The 19,835-nt window shown below is 39.4% G+C and overlaps 1 protein-coding gene across 2 annotated transcripts in view; it reads left to right on the top strand.

Moving 5' to 3' along the window:
• Window positions 1-1,532: 1,532 nt before the first annotated feature.
• Window positions 1,533-19,835, top strand: part of LOC106086340 (dynein regulatory complex subunit 4) — a 51,381-nt gene continuing 33,078 nt past the window's right edge. For both annotated transcript variants that reach the window (XM_013250977.2, XM_013250976.2), the window contains exon 1: window positions 1,533-1,960. In XM_013250977.2, coding sequence (XP_013106431.2) covers window positions 1,958-1,960 — 3 coding nt within the window. In that variant the 5' untranslated portion in view covers window positions 1,533-1,957. The remainder of the gene's footprint in view (window positions 1,961-19,835) is intronic.

The following is a 19,835-nucleotide window of genomic DNA, read 5'->3' as shown; positions in this document are numbered from 1 at the left end:
AAATTTTCACAGATAGTGTAGGTTGGTCTGGAAGAAAACATAGGCTATATAATTTTTTGAAATCGGGAGGGGGGCGTACCCTCCCCCTTACCCCAAAAGTACTACCTAAAAGTAAATGTGGACCGATCGGCATAATATGGGATTCAAATGAAAGGTATTCAGGAGTAGACTACGAATTCCGTAATAAAAATTGGGTAAAATAGATTTATTTGACGATCATGACAATATGGGTCTAAAATAAAAGGTATTTTCGGAGTAGATTACGAATATGGTCAGGAAAATGGAAAAGGCTTTACAATTTATTGATATCGGAAGGGACGGACCTTCCCCCGTTATCCCAAAAACACCACCCACAATCAAAAGTGAACCGATAGGGACAATATGGATATCAAATGAAAGGTAATGGAGAGTAGAATACGAATATGGTATTAAAATTAGAGTCTTAGTGCGCATCGGACCGCCCCAACCCCACAACTCCCGCAAACAGACATAGACAGACGTTCATGTGAATATGGGGCTCAAATGAAAGGTATTCGAGAGTAGATTTCGAATTTGGCATACAAAATCATAGGGTAGGGGGGTCACCCTAAGCCCCTAAAACGCCTCAAATGGCCATAAGACCCATTATAACTATATGAGACTTGGCTTAAAATTTTTACGGATTGTGTTGGTTTATCTGGATGGAAACATAGGCTATATAATTTTTAGATATCGAATGGGGGCGGACTCTCCCCTTTACCTTAAAAACGCCACCCAAAACAAAAAGTATACCGATGGGCACAATATGGATGTCAAATAAAAGATATTGGAGACTATAAAACGAATATCGTATTAAAATTAGGGTCCAAGTTCCCAGCATGCCGCCTCAACCCTTAAACGCCTCTAAACAGATCATATTAGACGTTCATGTCAATACGGGACTCAAATAAAAAGTATTCGGCATTAGATTACAAATATGGCATAAAAAATTAGCCCCAAGTAATGGGAGGTCGCCCAACCCCCAAATTCCCCAAATGGGCATATCAGTCGACCATGGCTATAAGGGACTCAAATGAATGGTATTTGGGAGTAGATTACGAATATGTCATTAAAATTTGCGTTGAAATCTAGGTGGCACTTATTCTCCTAAAGAGACGACAAATAGGTTAATTTAATTGATCCATTATGAGAATATGGGACTCTAATGAAACGTATTAGAGAGTAGAACGTCATTCTGTTTTGCCCTGCGTGAAGTATGGTTTTTAGACGTCAAAGTTAAAAATTGTTTAACTTTTGCGTTTTTTTTTTTTGTGGAATTTGTATGCTGTGTTGCATTTTTAAAGCGCGCACATAGTATGTTACTCCATCATTAGTGGTACTTCTCCACTTAATCATCGCCCAACACCTCCCAATAAACCAAAATAAAATATATAAATAAATTTCATTGGCAACCATTTAACAAGAACCATGGTAACCTTTGACAACAAACAACAAACACCGGTTTACATATAACAAACAAGTCAACAAACCATCAACTTCAAACTTCAGTCAACCCCAAAACGTCTACAACATCATTCTACATCAGTCTTGACATGTTTTTTTTTTTTAATTTCTTTGAAACATACACAATAAATAAATAATTAAATTGAGTTTAACGACAACGCGTTGCTTTCGACCATCCGGCAAGCATTAACAAATTGAAGAGAAAATTGGCTGACTTAAATCCCCACAGAAAAGCAGGATATTCACACCGATTTATTGAATAAATCCCTTAAACGACTTACATTCATGTTCGACGACCATCACCATTACCACCAGCAACAGCAGTTTCACTTCAACTTACTTCACGCGGACATATCCTTTTGTAAACATTGAGATTGCTGGAAATATATTTCACAACACAACAGCAGCCGAAAGTAGAACAAAGGACAGAAGGACGACATAAAGGCCAGGGAAATCCCGGCATAAAAGACCAAAAATGGTAAGTGACAAAAAGACTAATGCATTCACAACAAACGCGGGCAATTTGTTTAAAAGTCTTTATTCTGATTAAAAAAAAAAAGAAAGAGAGAATCTTCTTTCAATTTTCCTTATGTTGAAACATACAAATGGAGATTGCCAATGATGAGGAATGGGGAAAACAAAAAACAAATGAAAAAGGCCACCATAAATGATTCACCTTTTTCGCCAATTTGGTAGAACAAACTGTTTTAAGACAGTTCATCACATCGAAAAGCCTATGCATGTTGCCAAAGGATCGGTACTTTTATGGTTTACAGTTGATTTCAAAAATTACTTAAGAGTGCGGAAGGCCAAAGAAAAAGTAATAAGAAGATGGTTTTAAACTGCCGCGAAGAATGCAAATCATTGAAAAATACTACAAAGTATTGTTCTTAGAAAAATGGTTCTTAGCTTTTATAGAGGAGTACTGAGGATTTCTCAAATTACTGATTTGGTTTCCATGTGTTTTTATAACCTCCGCTATAGGATGGGAGTATACTTATTTCGTCATTCCGTTTATAACTCATCGAAATATTGAACTAAGACCCAACAGATATAAAATATACAGAGCACGTCGTAAAAATGGAACAGCAGTTTTCGGAGTTGTGTATTACACACGGTAATACAATAAGGTGATCAGACGGCATGGAAGTGAGAGCAAAACAACGGAGGAAATGTTGATGCTTTTGATGAAAACGCATTTTTCACAGGATGAGACGGGACTAACCGAGACATCGGAATCTTAGGATAAAGAGGTTATTCGAAAGGCTTTCATTTCAGAACTTATGATAAAGGAAGCCTTGAGGAGCTTCCAACCATTTAAGACACCTGGATCAGATAGAATGGATGACATGGAGATGTTGGAAACCAAGCAACGGTTCTGATTGGTTTTAACTTGGAAAAGTCAAAGCATATCTTGGTCTTCCTTACTCTCAAAATTTGGACACAAACCTCCCCGCGGTGTTAAAGGAAGTGAGCTATTGGGTTGCCTAAAAAGTAATTGCGGATTTTTTAAAAGAAAGTAAATGTATTTTTAATAAAACTTAGAATAAACTTTAATCAAATATATATGTAATTGCCATTTTGTTCGATAACCTTTTGCCATCTTCCTGGCAAATTTAGTATTCCACGCTCATAGAACTTCTGGCCTTTATCTGCAAAAAACTGAACCAAGTGCGATTTTTTAGCCTCATCATTGCCGAAAGTTTTACCATTTAAGCAGTTCTGCAAAGATCGAAATAAATGGTTGTCTGATGGTGCAAGGTCAGGGCTATATGGTGGATGCATCAAAAGTTCCCGACTGACCAAAGATGTGTGCGGTCTAGCGTTGTCCTGGTGGAATATGACACCTTTACGATTGACCAATTCTGGTCGCTTCTCCTTAATGGCTGTATTCAATTTGTCTAATTGTTGACAGTAAACATCCGAATTAATCGTTTGGTTCCTTGAAAGCAGCTCAAAATATACCACACCCTTCCAATCCCACCAAAAACAGACAGCATAACCTTCTTTTGGTGGATATCAGCCTTTGAAGTGGTTTGAGCTGGTTTACCATGCTTGGACCATGATCGTTTTCGACTAACGTTGTTGTAAACAATCCATTCGTTTTAAAAACGGATCGAATTCATTGCGTTTAAGGTGCATATCACAAGCGTTGATTCGGTTTCTTAAATGGATTTCTTTCAATACATGTGATACCCATATTAAAATTGACGCCAAACAAACAAATGTAAACAAAATTTCGCGCACTTTTTTCTAAAGCAAGCTAAAAGTAACAGCTGATAACTGACAGCAGAAAGAATGCAATTACAGAGTCACAAGCCGTTGAAATTACTACTATATTACCGACAATTACTTTTTGGGCAACCGAATATAATGGGCGTTGGGTTTGTAGCCTGTCAACCGGAAAAAGTTTGTCTTCAGGTTTATTCTGGTGGATGAGAGGCTAGTTACAATCCGCATTAAGGCAAAATTCTTCAACATCAACATTATTTGCGCCCATTGCTCGACCGAAGGCAAGGACGAACGGACCTAGGATATTTTCTACTAGCGCCTAGAGAGATAATATGACCGCTGCCCCGCCCATGATATTAAAATCGTTGTGGGAGTTTTTAATGCGAAGATAGGGAAGGAAGACATCTTTGGTCCAACAGACAGAAAGTTTAGCCTCCACGAGATAACGTCCGATAATGGGTTGGGGCTAATAGATTTGGCCCTGCAAAAAACATGGTAGTTAGCAGCACCAGATTTTAATCACAAAGCCACATGACTGTCACCCGATCAAAACACGAGATGTGATCACATTGTGATAGATGAAAGGCATTCATTCAGCGTGTTAGATCTACGATCGATCCATGGAGCAAATATAGATTCGGAACATTACCTTGTTGCAGCAAAGGTTCGCGCCCGTTTGAACATGGCGAGGATAGTACGATCGGACACTGTACGGAAGCTGGACATTAAAAAGCTGCAAACAAAACAGATGGCAACGGCATACTCGACTCGACTGACCCAACTGATTGATGAAAGCACTCCTTGTTCCGATGATATAACGGCAAAATGCTTTACCCACTCCATCGAAAATGCCGCGAAATACTTACTTGGGTACCGGAAATTTCCCCCAAGAAACCCAAGGTACGACCAAGAGTGTCGAGAAGCTACTGAAGCCAGTAGCAACGCGCCAGATGAAGAAGAGGTATCAGGAGAAGAGGAGAGGAGAGGCAAGAAAAGTCTATTCCGCAGAAAGAAAAAGGAAATGGAAAGACGTGAAAGAGGTGAAAGAGGTGACGCTCTATATTATAGCTGCCATGAAAGGAGGCATTTGGCTGTGAAGTTAGTCGGATACTGAAACACCTTTTCTTCAGGTTTATTCTGGTGTATGAAAGGCTAGTTATAATCCGCATTAAGGCCAAATTCTTCAACATCAGCCTTATTTGCGCCCATGCCCCGACCGAAGACAAGGACTAACAGACCAAGGATATTTTCTACAAGCGCCTAGAAAGAGAATATGACCGCTGTACAGCCCTTGCTATTCAAAGAAGATTTTAATGCTAAAATAGAGAAGGAAAATTAATATATATACCCAACAGTGGGAACATTTAGCCCACGCGAAGAAACTTCCAATAATGGCTAATATACTTCGCTAATAGACTATACTTTGCTAATAGATTCACTCGGCCACATGGCAATCACCCGATAAAAACACGGGAAACCAAAGGGATTATGTTGATATAGATAGACGATCGATCCGAGAGGCGAGCATCGATTTGAATATCATTTCGTTGTTGCAGCAAAGGTTCGTGTGGCGAGAAACGAACGATCTGACAATGCATGGACGCTGGACATCGTAAAACTGCAAACACATCAGGTGGCAATGGCATGTTTCACTCGGCTGCTCCAATTGCTTGAAGACAGTTCTTGTTGTCCCGATAGTATAGCAGCGCAAAGGCAAACCATGGCCCATTCCATGGAAAGAGCCGCAACATCTGTACTTGGGTAACAAAAGCCTCCCCAAATGGGCACTTGGTACGACCAGAAATGCAAAAAAGCTACTGAAGCCAAGAATGCGGCGAACATGGCAACCTTACAGTGAGTACCAACGCGCCAGATGAAGGAGAGGTGTCGGAAGAAAAGGAGAGAGGAAAAACGTCTCTTCCCCAAGAAGAAGAAGAAGAAGGAAATGGAAATGGAAAGACGTGAATGTGAGCGAATCGAGATGTTCAGGAACCAGAATGAAGCCCGAAAATTCTACCAAAGAATTAAACATCAAGCCGATGGCTTTGGCACAGGCACATCCTCTTGCAGAGACAAAAAAGATTATATGGTAACTGATATTAGATAGTGTGCCGAGATTCTAGTATCCGATGATGGTTACCATGAATATACCACAGAATGTGTACCACTTAGTTAGAACGAAGTTCATGTAGCAGTAACCCGGCAGCATTAAGGCAGCAGGAGCCGATGGTTTGCCGGCTGAAATGTTTAAGGCCGGAGGTGACACGCTTATAAGGCATATGCATCAGCTCGTCTGCGCAATCTGGCTAGAAGAACGCATATCCGATGATTGGAACCTGAGGGGCAAAACCACCTTTCGACAGACGAAAATTACGCTATGCAAGACACTGAAACTTCCCGCGCTGTTGTATGTCACCAAAGCACGGGTACTTGCGGCAGCAGTTAAGGTGGTACTTGGAGTGTTTGAGAGAAAAATCCTTCGTAAAATATATGGAGCAGTTTGTGTTAATAAAGACTAGGGGCGTCGTATGAACCACGAGTTATATAAGCTGTATGACGACAATAGCATAGTGAAACGCATCAAAATACAACGGTTGTTATGGCTAGGTCATGTTGTCGAATTGATGTAAAAGCTCCATTAAAGAAGTCTTTTAAAGGCGACCGCAATAGAAAACGCAAAAGGGGAAGACCAAAACTCCAATGGAGTGACCAAATGGAGAACGACATTTCGAGAATGGGTATCAGAGATTTAAGAAGAAAAGCAGAAGATCGAGGCGCTTGGACATCTATTCTACGTTCGGCTAGAGGAATACATGCTTCGCTGATGGATCAAAGCTAAAGGACAGAGTGGGCCTGGGGATCTACATTGAGAACCCAGGAACTGAGATCTGTTTTCGACTGCCTGACCATAATGCGGTCATGCAGGCGAAGATTCGGGCGATCAGGGAATGCGTGAAGTGGTATGGTGCTAACGCGAGGACGTCGAGTGTGAACATCTTTACGGACAGTAAACTAGCCATCAGGGCAATATCAACCATGACGGTAAGGTCACGAACAGTCTTGGAGTGTAAGGAGAGGTTACCGCCTTCTCTGAGGATGGCACGGTCCGTATCGCCTTCATGAACATCTCTAAAGACAAAATTTCTATTAAATGGTCTCTAAAGAAAAAATTCCCATGAAATTTACTAGAAAAATATTTCCATGAAATTTTCTCTAAGAACAATATTTCTATGCCATGATATCTTCTATAAAAACAAAATTTTCATGAAATTTTCTCAGAAGACAAAACTTCCAGGAAATTTTCTCTTAAGCCAAATTCCCATGAATTTTTCTCTAAAGACAAAATTTCTATGAAATTTTCTCTAAAGACAAAATTTTTATGAAATTTTTTCTAAAGACAAAATTTCTATGAAATTTTCTCTAAAGACAAAATTTTTATGAAATTTTCTCTAAAGACAAAATTTCTATGAAATTTTCTCTTAAGACAAAATTTCCATGAAATTTTCTCTAAAGACAAAATTTTCATGAAATTTTCTCTAAAGAAAAAATTTCCATGGAATTTTCTCTAAAAACAAAATTTCCATGAAATTTTCTCTAAAAACAAAATTTCCATGAAATTTTCTCTAAAGACAAAATTTCCATGAAATTTTCTCTAAAGACAAAATTTCCATGAAATTTTCTCTAAAGACAAAATTCCCATGAAATTTTCTCTAAAGACAAAATTTCCATGAAATTTTCTCTGAACACAAAATTTCCATGAAATTTTCTCTAAAGACAAAATTTTTATGAAATTTTCTCTAAAGACAAAATTTCCATGAAATTTTCTCTAAAGACAAAATTTCCATGAAATTTTCTCTAAAGACAAAATTTCCATGAAATTTTCTCTAAAGACAAAATTTCCATGAAATTTTCTCTAAAGACAAAATTTCCATGAAATTTTCTCTAAAGACAAAATTTCCATGAAATTTTCTCTAAAGACAAAATTTCCATGAAATTTTCTCTAAAGACAAAATTTCCATGAAATTTTCTCTAAAGACAAAATTTCCATGAAATTTTCTCTAAAGACAAAATTTCCATGAAATTTTCTCTAAAGACAAAATTTCCATGAAAATTTCTCTAAAGAGAAAATTTCCATGAAAATTTCTCTAAAGAGAAAATTTCCATGACATTTTCTCTAAGGACAAAATGTTCATGAAATTTTCTCTAACTGCTAACATCTCACATCACTCTATGGCATGAAAATTTTCACCTTGACCCTTTCAAGAATGGCATTTATTAGTTAGATGTTACAACTACACAAATTGCCAATAAATTCCCTACTATGCCCCACAAACCCCAAATTTATTCCCTCCAAAATTTGTCCCTAGGGATAAAAATTGTCAAATTGTTTTGGTTTTAAATTCTTCTTTGACTTTTTGAATGCAATTTTTCACATGACACACGCTGCTGTTGCTCCACCAATATGTCCTGTAAATGTTAAACCTTTTTTCACGATTTTCGCCCTTCTGGCATTCAACAAAAACTGAATATCCACGCATCACAGAAACAGCACTAAAGGAGAGGGTGGTTAGTTGTATGAATGCAAATGTATTCACATATTAAATCTCTGTAGCATTTAATATTTATGACAAATCTGAACACTCAAAGTGACAGCGAAAAAAATTGGAGCTTAACATATCGAATTTAAGCATTGTTGTTATTGGTGGTGTTGTTGTTATTGTTATTAAATAACCAGCAACAGAATAGTTGCAGTGCATTTAAGCCAGCAGAAAAGGACTTTTCATTCACATGGAGAGTCGCAGAGTTGGTTGTTGAGTGGATGTATGCGTATTTATTTAATAAAACGCCTTTTCATTTACGCTTACATTCCTGTTGTTGTTGTTGGTTGTGTTTGTTGTTAATGCCATCCGTTTATTTTGTTTTCATTTTGCCACTTTTATCCTGGACCAAACCGTAAATGGATGCAGACAGTGGGAATTTTGTTGTTGTGAATAATTTGTAATCATAAAATATGCGCAAAAAGCCAACATCTGTTGCAAAGAAATTATTTTCAAAGCCGCGTCGTCACACATTTTTATATGCTATGGCTATGATTTCGCTTCATTCTTTAAGAAGAGAGGTCAAGCAGTTTGAACCCAAAAATTTTAAAGTCGCATTCGTACTCTGTACCCACAAATTTTAATTTGAGATCCAAATTGACATGATCGGTTATGATCTATCCGCTAGTGGAGTTTAGGGATGGGACTACTCCCTCACATACTTGGACTTTAATAACCATGTCAGATTCGAACTTTTGAGTTTACTTTTCTCCTATTTACCATTCCATTCAGTCTTAAATTGCAATGCTAGAAAACATGTTTACAAGTTGGGTTTTGGGAGGCAGGTATCTCCCTCAGATACCTGCCTCCCTGCATGTCAGATTCGTATAATCCTCTTTAGCAGGATCTTAAATATTTTTTTTGTCTGAAACATCGTTTGGTATTAAATGGTTCGGAGAGGTCCTTTCCTATTCTTACTGAGGAATGTGTATCAGGAACCGGCTTCCTGGCAGCGTCTTATTAATGTTGAAGGAATACCGAACTGAAGGAATACGAACGTATAGGGCCATCGAAAGCGGCTCTGAAGATGACAAAAAGGTGGTAGCTGTTGCATTTGGAGTAGTGCGAACATCGAGTCTAGCTGTCTCAACCCATTTACGAACGAATAGTTGAAAAATACCCAAGAATAGGGCTACCTTAAAATAATTTTAGCTAGAGTTAGATGTTTCAAAAGTCACAGAACTGGGCCGTATAGGGATCCACCCTATTATTTACCAGTGGGCTAATATAATGCTTTGTGGCATGATTATTAATGCAAACCTGGGAGATAGTATGGCCAGAAGGAGGGTGACAAGAGGAACGCCCCAGGGAGGGGTGTTCTTGGCGATTCTATGGAAACTCGTGAGGAATGAAATCCTGTTGGATCATAGCTTAGATGAAGGTAATCAGATAATGCGGATCGCGTCGTCTGGGGTAGGTTTCTGTTGACGATTAGCGAGATCATAGAAGGATGACTGATGGACTACCAGAAATGGGTTAAGGACCAACCCAAGGAAGACGTAATTGGTGCTCTGCACTCGCAAGATAAGGAAGTTAAGATAACGGAGTTAAGATAACTGAGTTAAGATAACGGAGTTAAGATAACTGAGTTAAGATAACGGAGTTAAGATAACGGAGTTAAGATAACGGAGTTAAGATAACGGAGTTAAGATAACGGAGTTAAGATAACGGAGTTAAGATAACGGAGTTAAGATAACGGAGTTAAGATAACGGAGTTAAGATAACGGAGTTAAGATAACGGAGTTAAGATAACGGAGTTAAGATAACGGAGTTAAGTTAACGGAGTTAAGATAACGGAGTTAAGATAACGGAGTTAAGATAACGGAGTTAAGATAACGGAGTTAAGATAACGGAGTTAAGATAACGGAGTTAAGATAACGGAGTTAAGATAACGGAGTTAAGATAACGGAGTTAAGATAACGGAGTTAAGATATCGGAGGTAAGATAACGGAGTTAAGATAACGGAGTTAAAATAACGGAGTTAAGATAACGGAGTTAAGATAACGGAGTTAAGATAACGGAGTTAAGATAACGGAGTTAAGATAACGGAGTTAAGATAACGGAGTTAAGATAACGGAGTTAAGATAACGGAGTTAAGATAACGGAGTTAAGATAACGGAGTTAAGATAACGGAGTTAAGATAACGGAGTTAAGATAACGGAGTTAAGATAACGGAGTTAAGACTCCTGTTCTTAGACCCCCTCACTCATTGTACTCTGCAGCTGCCGAATGAAGCGAAATGCCTTGGCATAGTCCTCGATTCCAAGTTATCCTAGAATAGGAATACGGAGGAAAGGAGCCGTAAGGCACTGTGTGCTTTTTGCAGGATGATGTTCGGTAAGTAGTCTTCGATTCCAAGCTGTTCTGGCAGATGAATACGGGGGATCACCTGGATTACCCTGCAGTTGTCGAAGGAACTGTGGGCTTTTTACTCCAGATGGAGGAAGTTCGGTACATAGTTTTCGATTCCAAGCTGCCCTGGCAGAGGAATGCGGAGGATCACCTGGATCATCCTGCAGCTGTCGAAGGAAATGTGCGCATTTTACTCCTGCAGGAGGAAGTTCGGTAGGTATTCTTCGATTCCAAGCTCTCCTGGCAGAGGAATACGGAGGATCACCTGGATCAAAGTGCATAGTCCTCGATTCGAAGCTGTCCTGGAAAAGTAATGCAGAGGAAAGGAGCCACTGCGCACTGTGCGTTTTTACTCCAGCATGAGAATGATCGGTAGGAAGTGGGGATAACCTCCAAGATGATTTATTGGATGAATAATGCCATTTTGAGATCTGTACTGACCTATATGGTACTGGTATGGTAGAGGGCCGTGGATAAAAGGACTCGTACGAAAAAAGTTCGAGAAGGTCCAGAGTCTGGCCTGCGTCGGAGTCACTGTTGAGGTCCGCACCGCAGGCATGTTTGGTAGCGATGCTGGATATGCAGCCCATTGAGACCTTTATTCGGAACTGCCCCGCCAAGGTTGTGGTTAGGCTGAGGAAACTCGCTGAAAAAAGACAAGTGCGGCACAGTTTCATTCTGAATGCTATTGAAGCGGAGGGTTGACTGAGGAGGATCTCCAACTATCTGGCACCGGTACCAATTGGGACTAGGGCATTCAGAATTCGTTTTTCATGCAGGGATGAATGGAGGGCGAATGTTGTGTTTGAGGAGAATGGGACCGCGATCTTCACTGATGGCTTCAAAATGGAATCAGAGACTGAATTAGGGGTCTACCCTGTTTCCTCAACATTGGTATGTCTCTGAGACCAACGGACGAATATACGGTCTGTAAAATCTGCTAAGGGATCTACCGCCCTCAAAGCTTAGAATTTATGTGGACAGTATGGCAGAGCTTGAGTTCAAGGACGGTAAGGTCGAGGTGTATGGCGGATTGTTCGGAATCCCTGGATAGGCTCAGAGTCAACGATGTGATGATGATATGGGTTCCCTTCATGTAGGGGAAAACTAAGGGGCGGACGAATGCGCTAAAAGGGGTTCCTCTGCGCCGGGCGAACCAGTCACCGGTCTTGTCTACGTGCAATTTTGTCGAATTACTGAACATAGACGATAAGATGGACAGAGCGGGGTCGTTGGCGAAATGGGACTCAGTGGACAGATCCCGGACCACTAAGGCGCTGTGGCCTGTCATCGAGAAAGAGTTACTAGCGTTCGATAAGAGGTCGGTGAGCACATTGACAGGGGCCATAAATGGACACTGTGCATAGAATACGGCATGTGGACATGCTAATAACGCACAATAACTTCTACGGGAGTTTTCTTGTTATGGATGAGGAGGAGACTATCGACCACTACCTCTGTGCATGTCCGGGTTTGCAGGAACACAGTCTCACCTTTCTGGGAAGGCGGTGCTTCTGTGATATAGTTGATATTGCGAACGTACCTCTGGGAGGTCTTCTGAGATTTGTGGATGGGACGGGATGGTTTCGACAAAGTGTGCAATAAGATTCGGAGAAGGCACTAAGGGATGGCATTTTATCCCCCGCTCTGGTTCATTATTCTTCCTGTTTATTTTATTCATGTTTAACCTCGTGATATGGTCCGAGGGTCCAATAGTCTAGGCTGCTAGTTCCAAAACTTTATATTCAGTAATTCCAAAGGAATCGAAACTGGTTCCAGTTTTGTTTACTTTTTCCTAGTTCGATAAATAGAGACAAAATTGGCTTAAAAAGTTAGCTACTGAACTAGATGATGTATCACAATAAGGCAAACTGGCCTCGGAGTAAACTCGACTATGGTCGGCAACCCATTCAACCTAACCTAACTAGAAGTATCCCATTGGGGTTTTTAAAATAAAAAATTTCTTACTGTTATTATCGGTCATGTTTTGGAGAAAATGGGTTTGTCAAAAGTCAGATATTTTATGTAGCTCAACAATTCAGAACAAAAATTTTCTCCGATTTAGACTAAACTCGGCACGGTCGTCGAAACGTCTAACACAATTCACAGTTAAAACCCGTAAAACGGGATATTGGCTTAGGCGGCAGTCAATCAAATATAATCAGATCTCCACCATATTCAGGAAGAATGTGTAAAACCCCTACACATCCAGTGTGTTGTGTTAGGTCACTCGACATCCTTCTTCAATTTGGCTCAGATCGGTTCAGATTTGGATATAGTTGCCATATAGACCAATCTCTCGATTTAAAGTCTTTTGTTCTACAAAAGAGAACAATGACTTGTTCTTATTAGACCACTCAATGTCCATGCAGAATTAGATCCCAATTGGACCATACTTTATGTATTTTTTACCGAATTATGATAAAAGGTTGTTTTCATTTATACGCGAGGAGGTGGGTATCCAAAGTACGGCCGGGCCGAACGCCTTTTTACTTGTTTAAAAATATTAAAAACTTGCTCCCGCTTTTCCGTTTCCGACTTCGGAGTCGGATTCGAAGTCTTAGAAATTTTCCCGGTATCCTAGTCAGAGTCGGAGGCCCCCGGTAGCCGAGTTGATAGCGTGCTCGGATTGCCAGAGTGTGGATCGTGGGATCGTTTCCCACAAGAGGCCTTGGTCTGTCGCTACTCTGATAGCAAAATGGATTTAAAATTGTCTAAGTGCGTCTGTAAAGGACTGCCACTCTTACCTAGCCTAGTCGGAGTTGGATCCGAATCAAAATTGCTCAACTCCGCATCCCTGGTTATATCATTGAAAAATCGCAAAATAGCTACATGCAAAAATTTTCAGCAAATCCGAAATTTATGCCACAATTTATATTCAAATTTAAAAAAAAGCCAATTTTTATAACACTTTACAAAGACATAAGTAAATTAAGTTTAGCTATTGAAAATGCGTCCAGTTTGTATAGTTTGTCCATTTAATAGCTAGCTCTGAGTCGATCTACCAATGTCCGTCCGTCTGTCGAAATCACGATAGAGGTTGAAGGCGTAAAGCTAAATTTTGCACAGATACTTAATATTGAAATAGGTTGTTGTTGTAGCAGTTTATTGTGTTCTATCTTTCGTCTGCTTGATTCTGTTGAGTGTCAAGACCCAGGAACTCTGCGACTAAGATGGGGTGCGTCCACAGGGATCTCGGTCTGAGTCGCGTGGGTCTGGCCGGGCAGTTAAACGGTGACGTGTATCGTGCGGTCTCTGGTTACAATCGGGACATACATCTTGCACGGCGGCACCAATCCTAGCACTGTGGGAATTGAGGCGGCTGCATCTACTCTGGTTTGCCGGGGGAGGTCGATTTCTTCGGGTGCAATGGGTGGCGGTCGTTCTCCAAGGACTACACTCACCCGGTAGCCAATTACCGCATCTACTACCGTGTCTGCATGAATGTAGTTTAGACCCGCTTGATATGCTGCTTGATCTAAAGGTTCTCTCTTGTAACGCTGAACTTCAAGCTGTAGATCTACCTCAAGGTAGGGGATTGCAAATGGTTGGATATTGGTTCAGTTTAAGACATAGCTCCCAGACAAACCGATCTCCCGATTTGACTTCTTGAATCCTTACAAGCCGCAATTTTTGTCCGACTTGGCTGAAACTTTGCATACGGTGTTCTGTTTGGACGTCCAACAACTGTGTCAAGTACGGTTCTAATCGGGCTATAAACAGATATAACTCCCATATAAACCGATCTCCCGATTTTACTTTTTGAGCCCTTACAAGCCGCATTTTTTGTCCGTTGTGGCTGAAATTTTGCATATATGGTTCTGTTATGACATCTTACAACTTCGCTTAGTACGGTCCAAATCGGTTTATAACCTGATATTGCTCCCATATAAACCGATCTCCCCATTTGACTTCTTGAATCCTTACAAGCCGAAATTTTTGTCAGATGTGGCTGAAATTTTGCAGGGTTCTGTTATGACTTTCAACCACTCTGCCTAGTTCGGTCCAAATAGGTCAATAACCTGATATAACTCCCATATAAACCGATCTCCCGATTTTATTTCTTAAGTCCTTACAAGCCGCAATTTTTGACTGATGTGGCTGAAATTTTGTATGTAGGGTTCTGTTATGACTTCCAAGAACTCTGCATAGTACGGTCCAAATCGGTCTTTAACCTGATATGGCTCCCATATAAACAGATCTCCCATTTTGACTTCTTGAATCCTTATAAGCCGACATTTTTTACGATTTGGCTGAAATTTTGCATGTAGTGTTTTGTTATGACTTCCAACAACTCTGCCTAGTAGGATCCAAATTGGTCTATAACCTAATATAGCTCCCATATATACCGATCTCCCGATTTGATTTCTTGAATCCTTACAAGCCGAAATTTTTGTCCGATTTGGCTGAAATTTTGCATGTAGTGTTTTGTTATGACTTCCAACAACTCTGCCTAGTAGGATCCAAATTGGTCTATAACCTAATATAGCTCCCATATATACCGATCTCCCGATTTGATTTCTTGAATCCTTACAAGCCGAAATTTTTGTCCGATTTGGCTGAAATTTTGCATATAGGGTTCTGTTTTGACTTCCAACCCCTCTGCCTAGTACGGTCCAAATAGGTATATAACCTAATATAGCTCCCATATAAACCGATCTCCCGATTATAATTTTTGAGCCCTTACAAGCCGAAATTTTTGTCAGATGTGGCTGAAATTTTGCATATAGGGTTCTGTTATGACTTTCAACCACTCTGCCTAGTTCGGTCCAAATAGGTCAATAACCTGATATAGCTCCCATATAAACCGATCTCCCGATTTGACTTCTTAAGCTCTTACAAGCCGCAATTTTTGTCCGATGTGCTGAAATTTTGCATATAGGGTTCCGTTATGACTTTCAACCACTCTGCCTAGTACGGTTCAAATAGGTCAATAACCTGATATAGCTCCCATATAAACCGATCTCACGATTTGACTTCTTGAATCCTTACAAGCGGAAATTTTTGTCAGATGTGGCTGAAATTTTGCATACAGGATCCTGTTATGACTTCTAATAACTTCGCTTAGTACGGTCCAAATAGGTCAATAACCTGATATAGCCCCCATATAAACCAATCTCCCGTTTTTACTTTTTGAGCCCTTACAAGCCGCAACTTTTGTCCGATTTAGCTGAAATTTTGCATGTAGTGTTTTGTAATGCCTTCCAACAACTCTGTCTAGTACGGTCTAAATCGGTCTATAACCTGATATGGCTCCCATATAAACCGATCTTCCGATTTTACTTTTTGAAACCTTACAAGCCGCAACTTTTGTCCGATGTGGCTGAAATTTTGCATATAGGGTTCTGTTATGACTTCCAACCACTCTGCCTAGTACGGTCCAAATCGGTATATAACCCGATATAGCCCCCATATAAACCGATCACCCGATTTGATTTATTTTGATTCCTTGCATTTGGTGTTCTGTTACGATTACCAACAACTATGCCAAATACAGTCCAAATCAGTCTATAACCTGATACAGCTCCCATATAAAGCAGTCTCTCAATCAGAATCCGACTTAGCACGCTTTTACTTGTCTTTCCTACTTTTTTTTAAATCCTTTTTTGCATGGCTTTAAAACTCACATCAATGTGAGTCCTTGACAAGAATGTTCCACATATCGTCATACCCGGTTTATTTAGTCCAGCCACAGCCTATAACTGAAATTTCAAGGCAACCATTTTAAACAAATATACCAGCAGTCTTTATTTTTCTGTTTTGAGCTGCAATCATCGGCAGCATTTAAAGCTTGGACGTTTTAATGCTGCTGATGTTGTTTTTGATGTTGCTGCCGCTGTCATACTGCTCAACTCAACATAAAATTTTTGGCGGATTAAAGTAAATGCATGAAATCAGTTTACAATTTAACCGCCATTTCGGGGATATTTTTAGTATATTTTGCTTACATTTGTCAAGGTCCTTTTGCCAGCATTTAATGCCAATAGCAAAAGAGTGAGAGAGAAAGAAATAAAAGCATTCATGCTGATGTTGACATACATATTAAAAGATAAATGAACGACCACATATACGGGCTTTGTTGTTTTTCGATATTGGGGACTACCTATCAATTTATCTGGGTCAAAAGATATTTTTGGAAAATTCATGTTCATTGAAGTTGGTAAATTTTATAACTCCACTTGCTTAAGCTTCTGGAACATACTACGAATCGGGAGCATGCTATTAACACATTTTAATAAACTTACCTGCAAAATGTTCAGCTGTTATTCTGTTGATTGATGTTTGTAAGGAGAAATGTTTTTGTTTGCTAAATAGCATATTTGACTATATCACTATTTCTTTAATATTTTATTTATTTTACCACTATTTCTATTAATATTTTTTTTTTTTGCTAAATTTAACACAATTTTTTGCAATAGCATGAACTTTAATTTTTCTTTTAATGAAGACCTCAACTAAGAGAAGCTTTATACCCTTCCCCTCCTACTAACAACAAAACACTTAGTCAAATATGAGAGCATGAGAGAATACGCATTCACCTTCCTTCTCGCACATGTTACCTCTCTTTTTGCAAGAAAATCAAAACAACATGAATAATGGATACACACGCGACGAAGCATAAACGCGAAAGCCGCAGCCGAACATAATAGTTTTTGTTCGATACTTTTTTGTAAATTCTAATGCATTTTGAATGAATTTCCATTTAAATCAAATAATATATAACTTGCACTTCACATTTCTTTCGATTTATCACATATTTTTATAGTTTTCAATGGTTTTGATCACTTTTCTATAAGAAAGTTTATGAGGGCTTACTTTTGTGTGCGATCGATTGAAAAATTTTAATGAAACTGAATGTAAATGGAGCAATTAGAGGTAAATGGAGTGGGAAGAAGAATGTTTTGACAGTTGAGAGAGCAATAATGGTGTGTTTAAATAATGCAGGTAGGAAATTGTTGTCAATGGTTTGCACGTGAGGTGCTCAACTTACGCAAAATTACATCTCTTAGAACTTGTCTTGTTGGGTATTTTGGGTATCGTCATGATGGGTGGTAGTCTTGTACCTTCGTTCAATAACATGAAAATTTGGAATACATGGCATTTATTTGCAATTATGAACTTAAACACAAACAAACAAATAGGCCAATAGTGACGCTGAGGTTAGTACGATAAACACTTGACTGCAATTCCTTGCGAGAACATTAAAATAATATCAGCCTTGGTTATCCCCTTGCTAAAACTGGCAACATTTTTGAGATGTCAAGCCATGTAAAACTTCTGTACGAAGTGACGTCGGCCCGGGCTCAGAATAAGAAAGGCGCTCCCTCATCATTGCGCTAAAACTTTATTCGGACAGTACTTTTTGAAGTTATGGAATGTTTATGGTAAAATTTAAAATCTGTAAATCTGTAAAATCTTGGATTATCAGAATTCTATACTGAGATGGTACACACTGCCGGATATATCCCATCTGTGCCCATTCCTCGACAAAGGACAAGGATGAAAAGACCAAGGATATATCAACCATTTTCTAGAGAGAACTCAAAGAAATCTATTTTGCAGAAAACGCATTATAAGAGGTGAAAAAAAAGAAATTTTAAAGCAAGTATTAGCGTGCTAAGTTCGGCTAAGCCGAATCTTATATACCCTCCAACATGGATCGCATTTGTCGAGTTCTTTGCGCAGTATCTCTCCTTAGGCAAACAAAGAATATTGAATAAGAACTGTTGTGCTATTGGAGCTATATCAAGTTATAGTCCGATTCGGACCATAAATGAATGCTGAACATTGTAGAAGTCATTGTGTAATATTTCAGTTCATTCGGATAAGAATTGCGCCTTATAGGGGCTCAAGAAGCAAAATCGGGAGATCGGTTTATATGGGAGCTGTATCAAGCTATTGATCGATTCAGACCATATTAGACACGTACGTTGAAGGTCATGAGAGACCGTTGTAGAAAATTTCTTCCAAATCGAATGAGAATTGCGCCCTCTAGAGGCTCAAGAAGTCAAGATCCCAGATCGGTTTATATGGCAGCTATATCGTTTTATGTACTGACTTACGCCATACTTAGCACAATTATTGGAAGTCATACCAAAACACCTCATGCGAAATTTCGGCCAAATCGGATGATAATTGCGCCCTCTAGAAGCTCAAGAAGTTAAGACCCAAGATCGGTTTATATGACAGCTATAGCAAAACATGAACTGATTTAAACCGTACTTTACGCAGTTGTTGGAAGTAATACCAAAACACTACATGCAAAATTTCAGCCAAGTCGGACAAACATTGCGGCTTCCAGGGGCTCAAGAAGTCAAATCGGGAGATCGGTTTATATGGAAGCTATATCAGGTTATGACCCATGTGAACCGTACTTACCACAGTTGTTGGAAGTCATAACAGAATACCACATGCAAAATTTCAGCCAGATCGGACAAAACTTACGGCTTCCAGTGGCTCAAGAAGTCAAATCGGGAGATCGGTTTATATGGGAGCTATATCAGCTTATAGACCAATTTGGACCGTATTCGATACAGTTGTTGGAAGTCATAACAAGATACCACATGCAAAATTTCAGCCAAATCGAACAAAAAATGCAACTTGTAAAGGCTCAAGAATTCAAATCGGGAGATCGGTTTATAGGGGAGCTATATCAGGTTATATACCCATGTGAACCGTACTTAGCGCAGTTATTGGAAGTCAAAACAGAACACTACATGCAAAATTTCAGCCAAATCGGACAAAAATTGCAGCGTCCAGGGGCTTAAGAAGTCAAATCGTGAGATCGGTTTATATGGGAGCTATATCTAAATCTGAACCGAAATACCCCATTTTCAATCCCCAAGGATCTACATCTATATTAAGTATTTCTACAAAATTTCAAGCGACTAGCTTTACGCGTTCGACCTCTATCGTGATTTCGACAAATGGACGGACAGACTGACATGGCTAGATAGATTCATGATGAGGCGATCAACAATATATATACTTTATGGGGTCTTATTGAGCTGAAACTTTGCACAGATTCTTTATTTGTCCATGGGCGGATTAAGTTCGAAATTAGGCTATATCGGACTATATCTTGATATAGCCCCCATTTAGACCGATCTGCCAATTCAAGGTCTTAGGCCCATTATTGTCCGATTTCACAGAAATTTTGGCACAATAACT

Source organism: Stomoxys calcitrans, chromosome 4 (assembly GCF_963082655.1).
Source record: "Stomoxys calcitrans chromosome 4, idStoCalc2.1, whole genome shotgun sequence".
Classification (NCBI taxonomy): domain Eukaryota; kingdom Metazoa; phylum Arthropoda; class Insecta; order Diptera; family Muscidae; genus Stomoxys; species Stomoxys calcitrans.
Note: the sequence above shows the minus strand (reverse complement) of the source record. Positions and strands in the feature narration are given on the sequence as shown.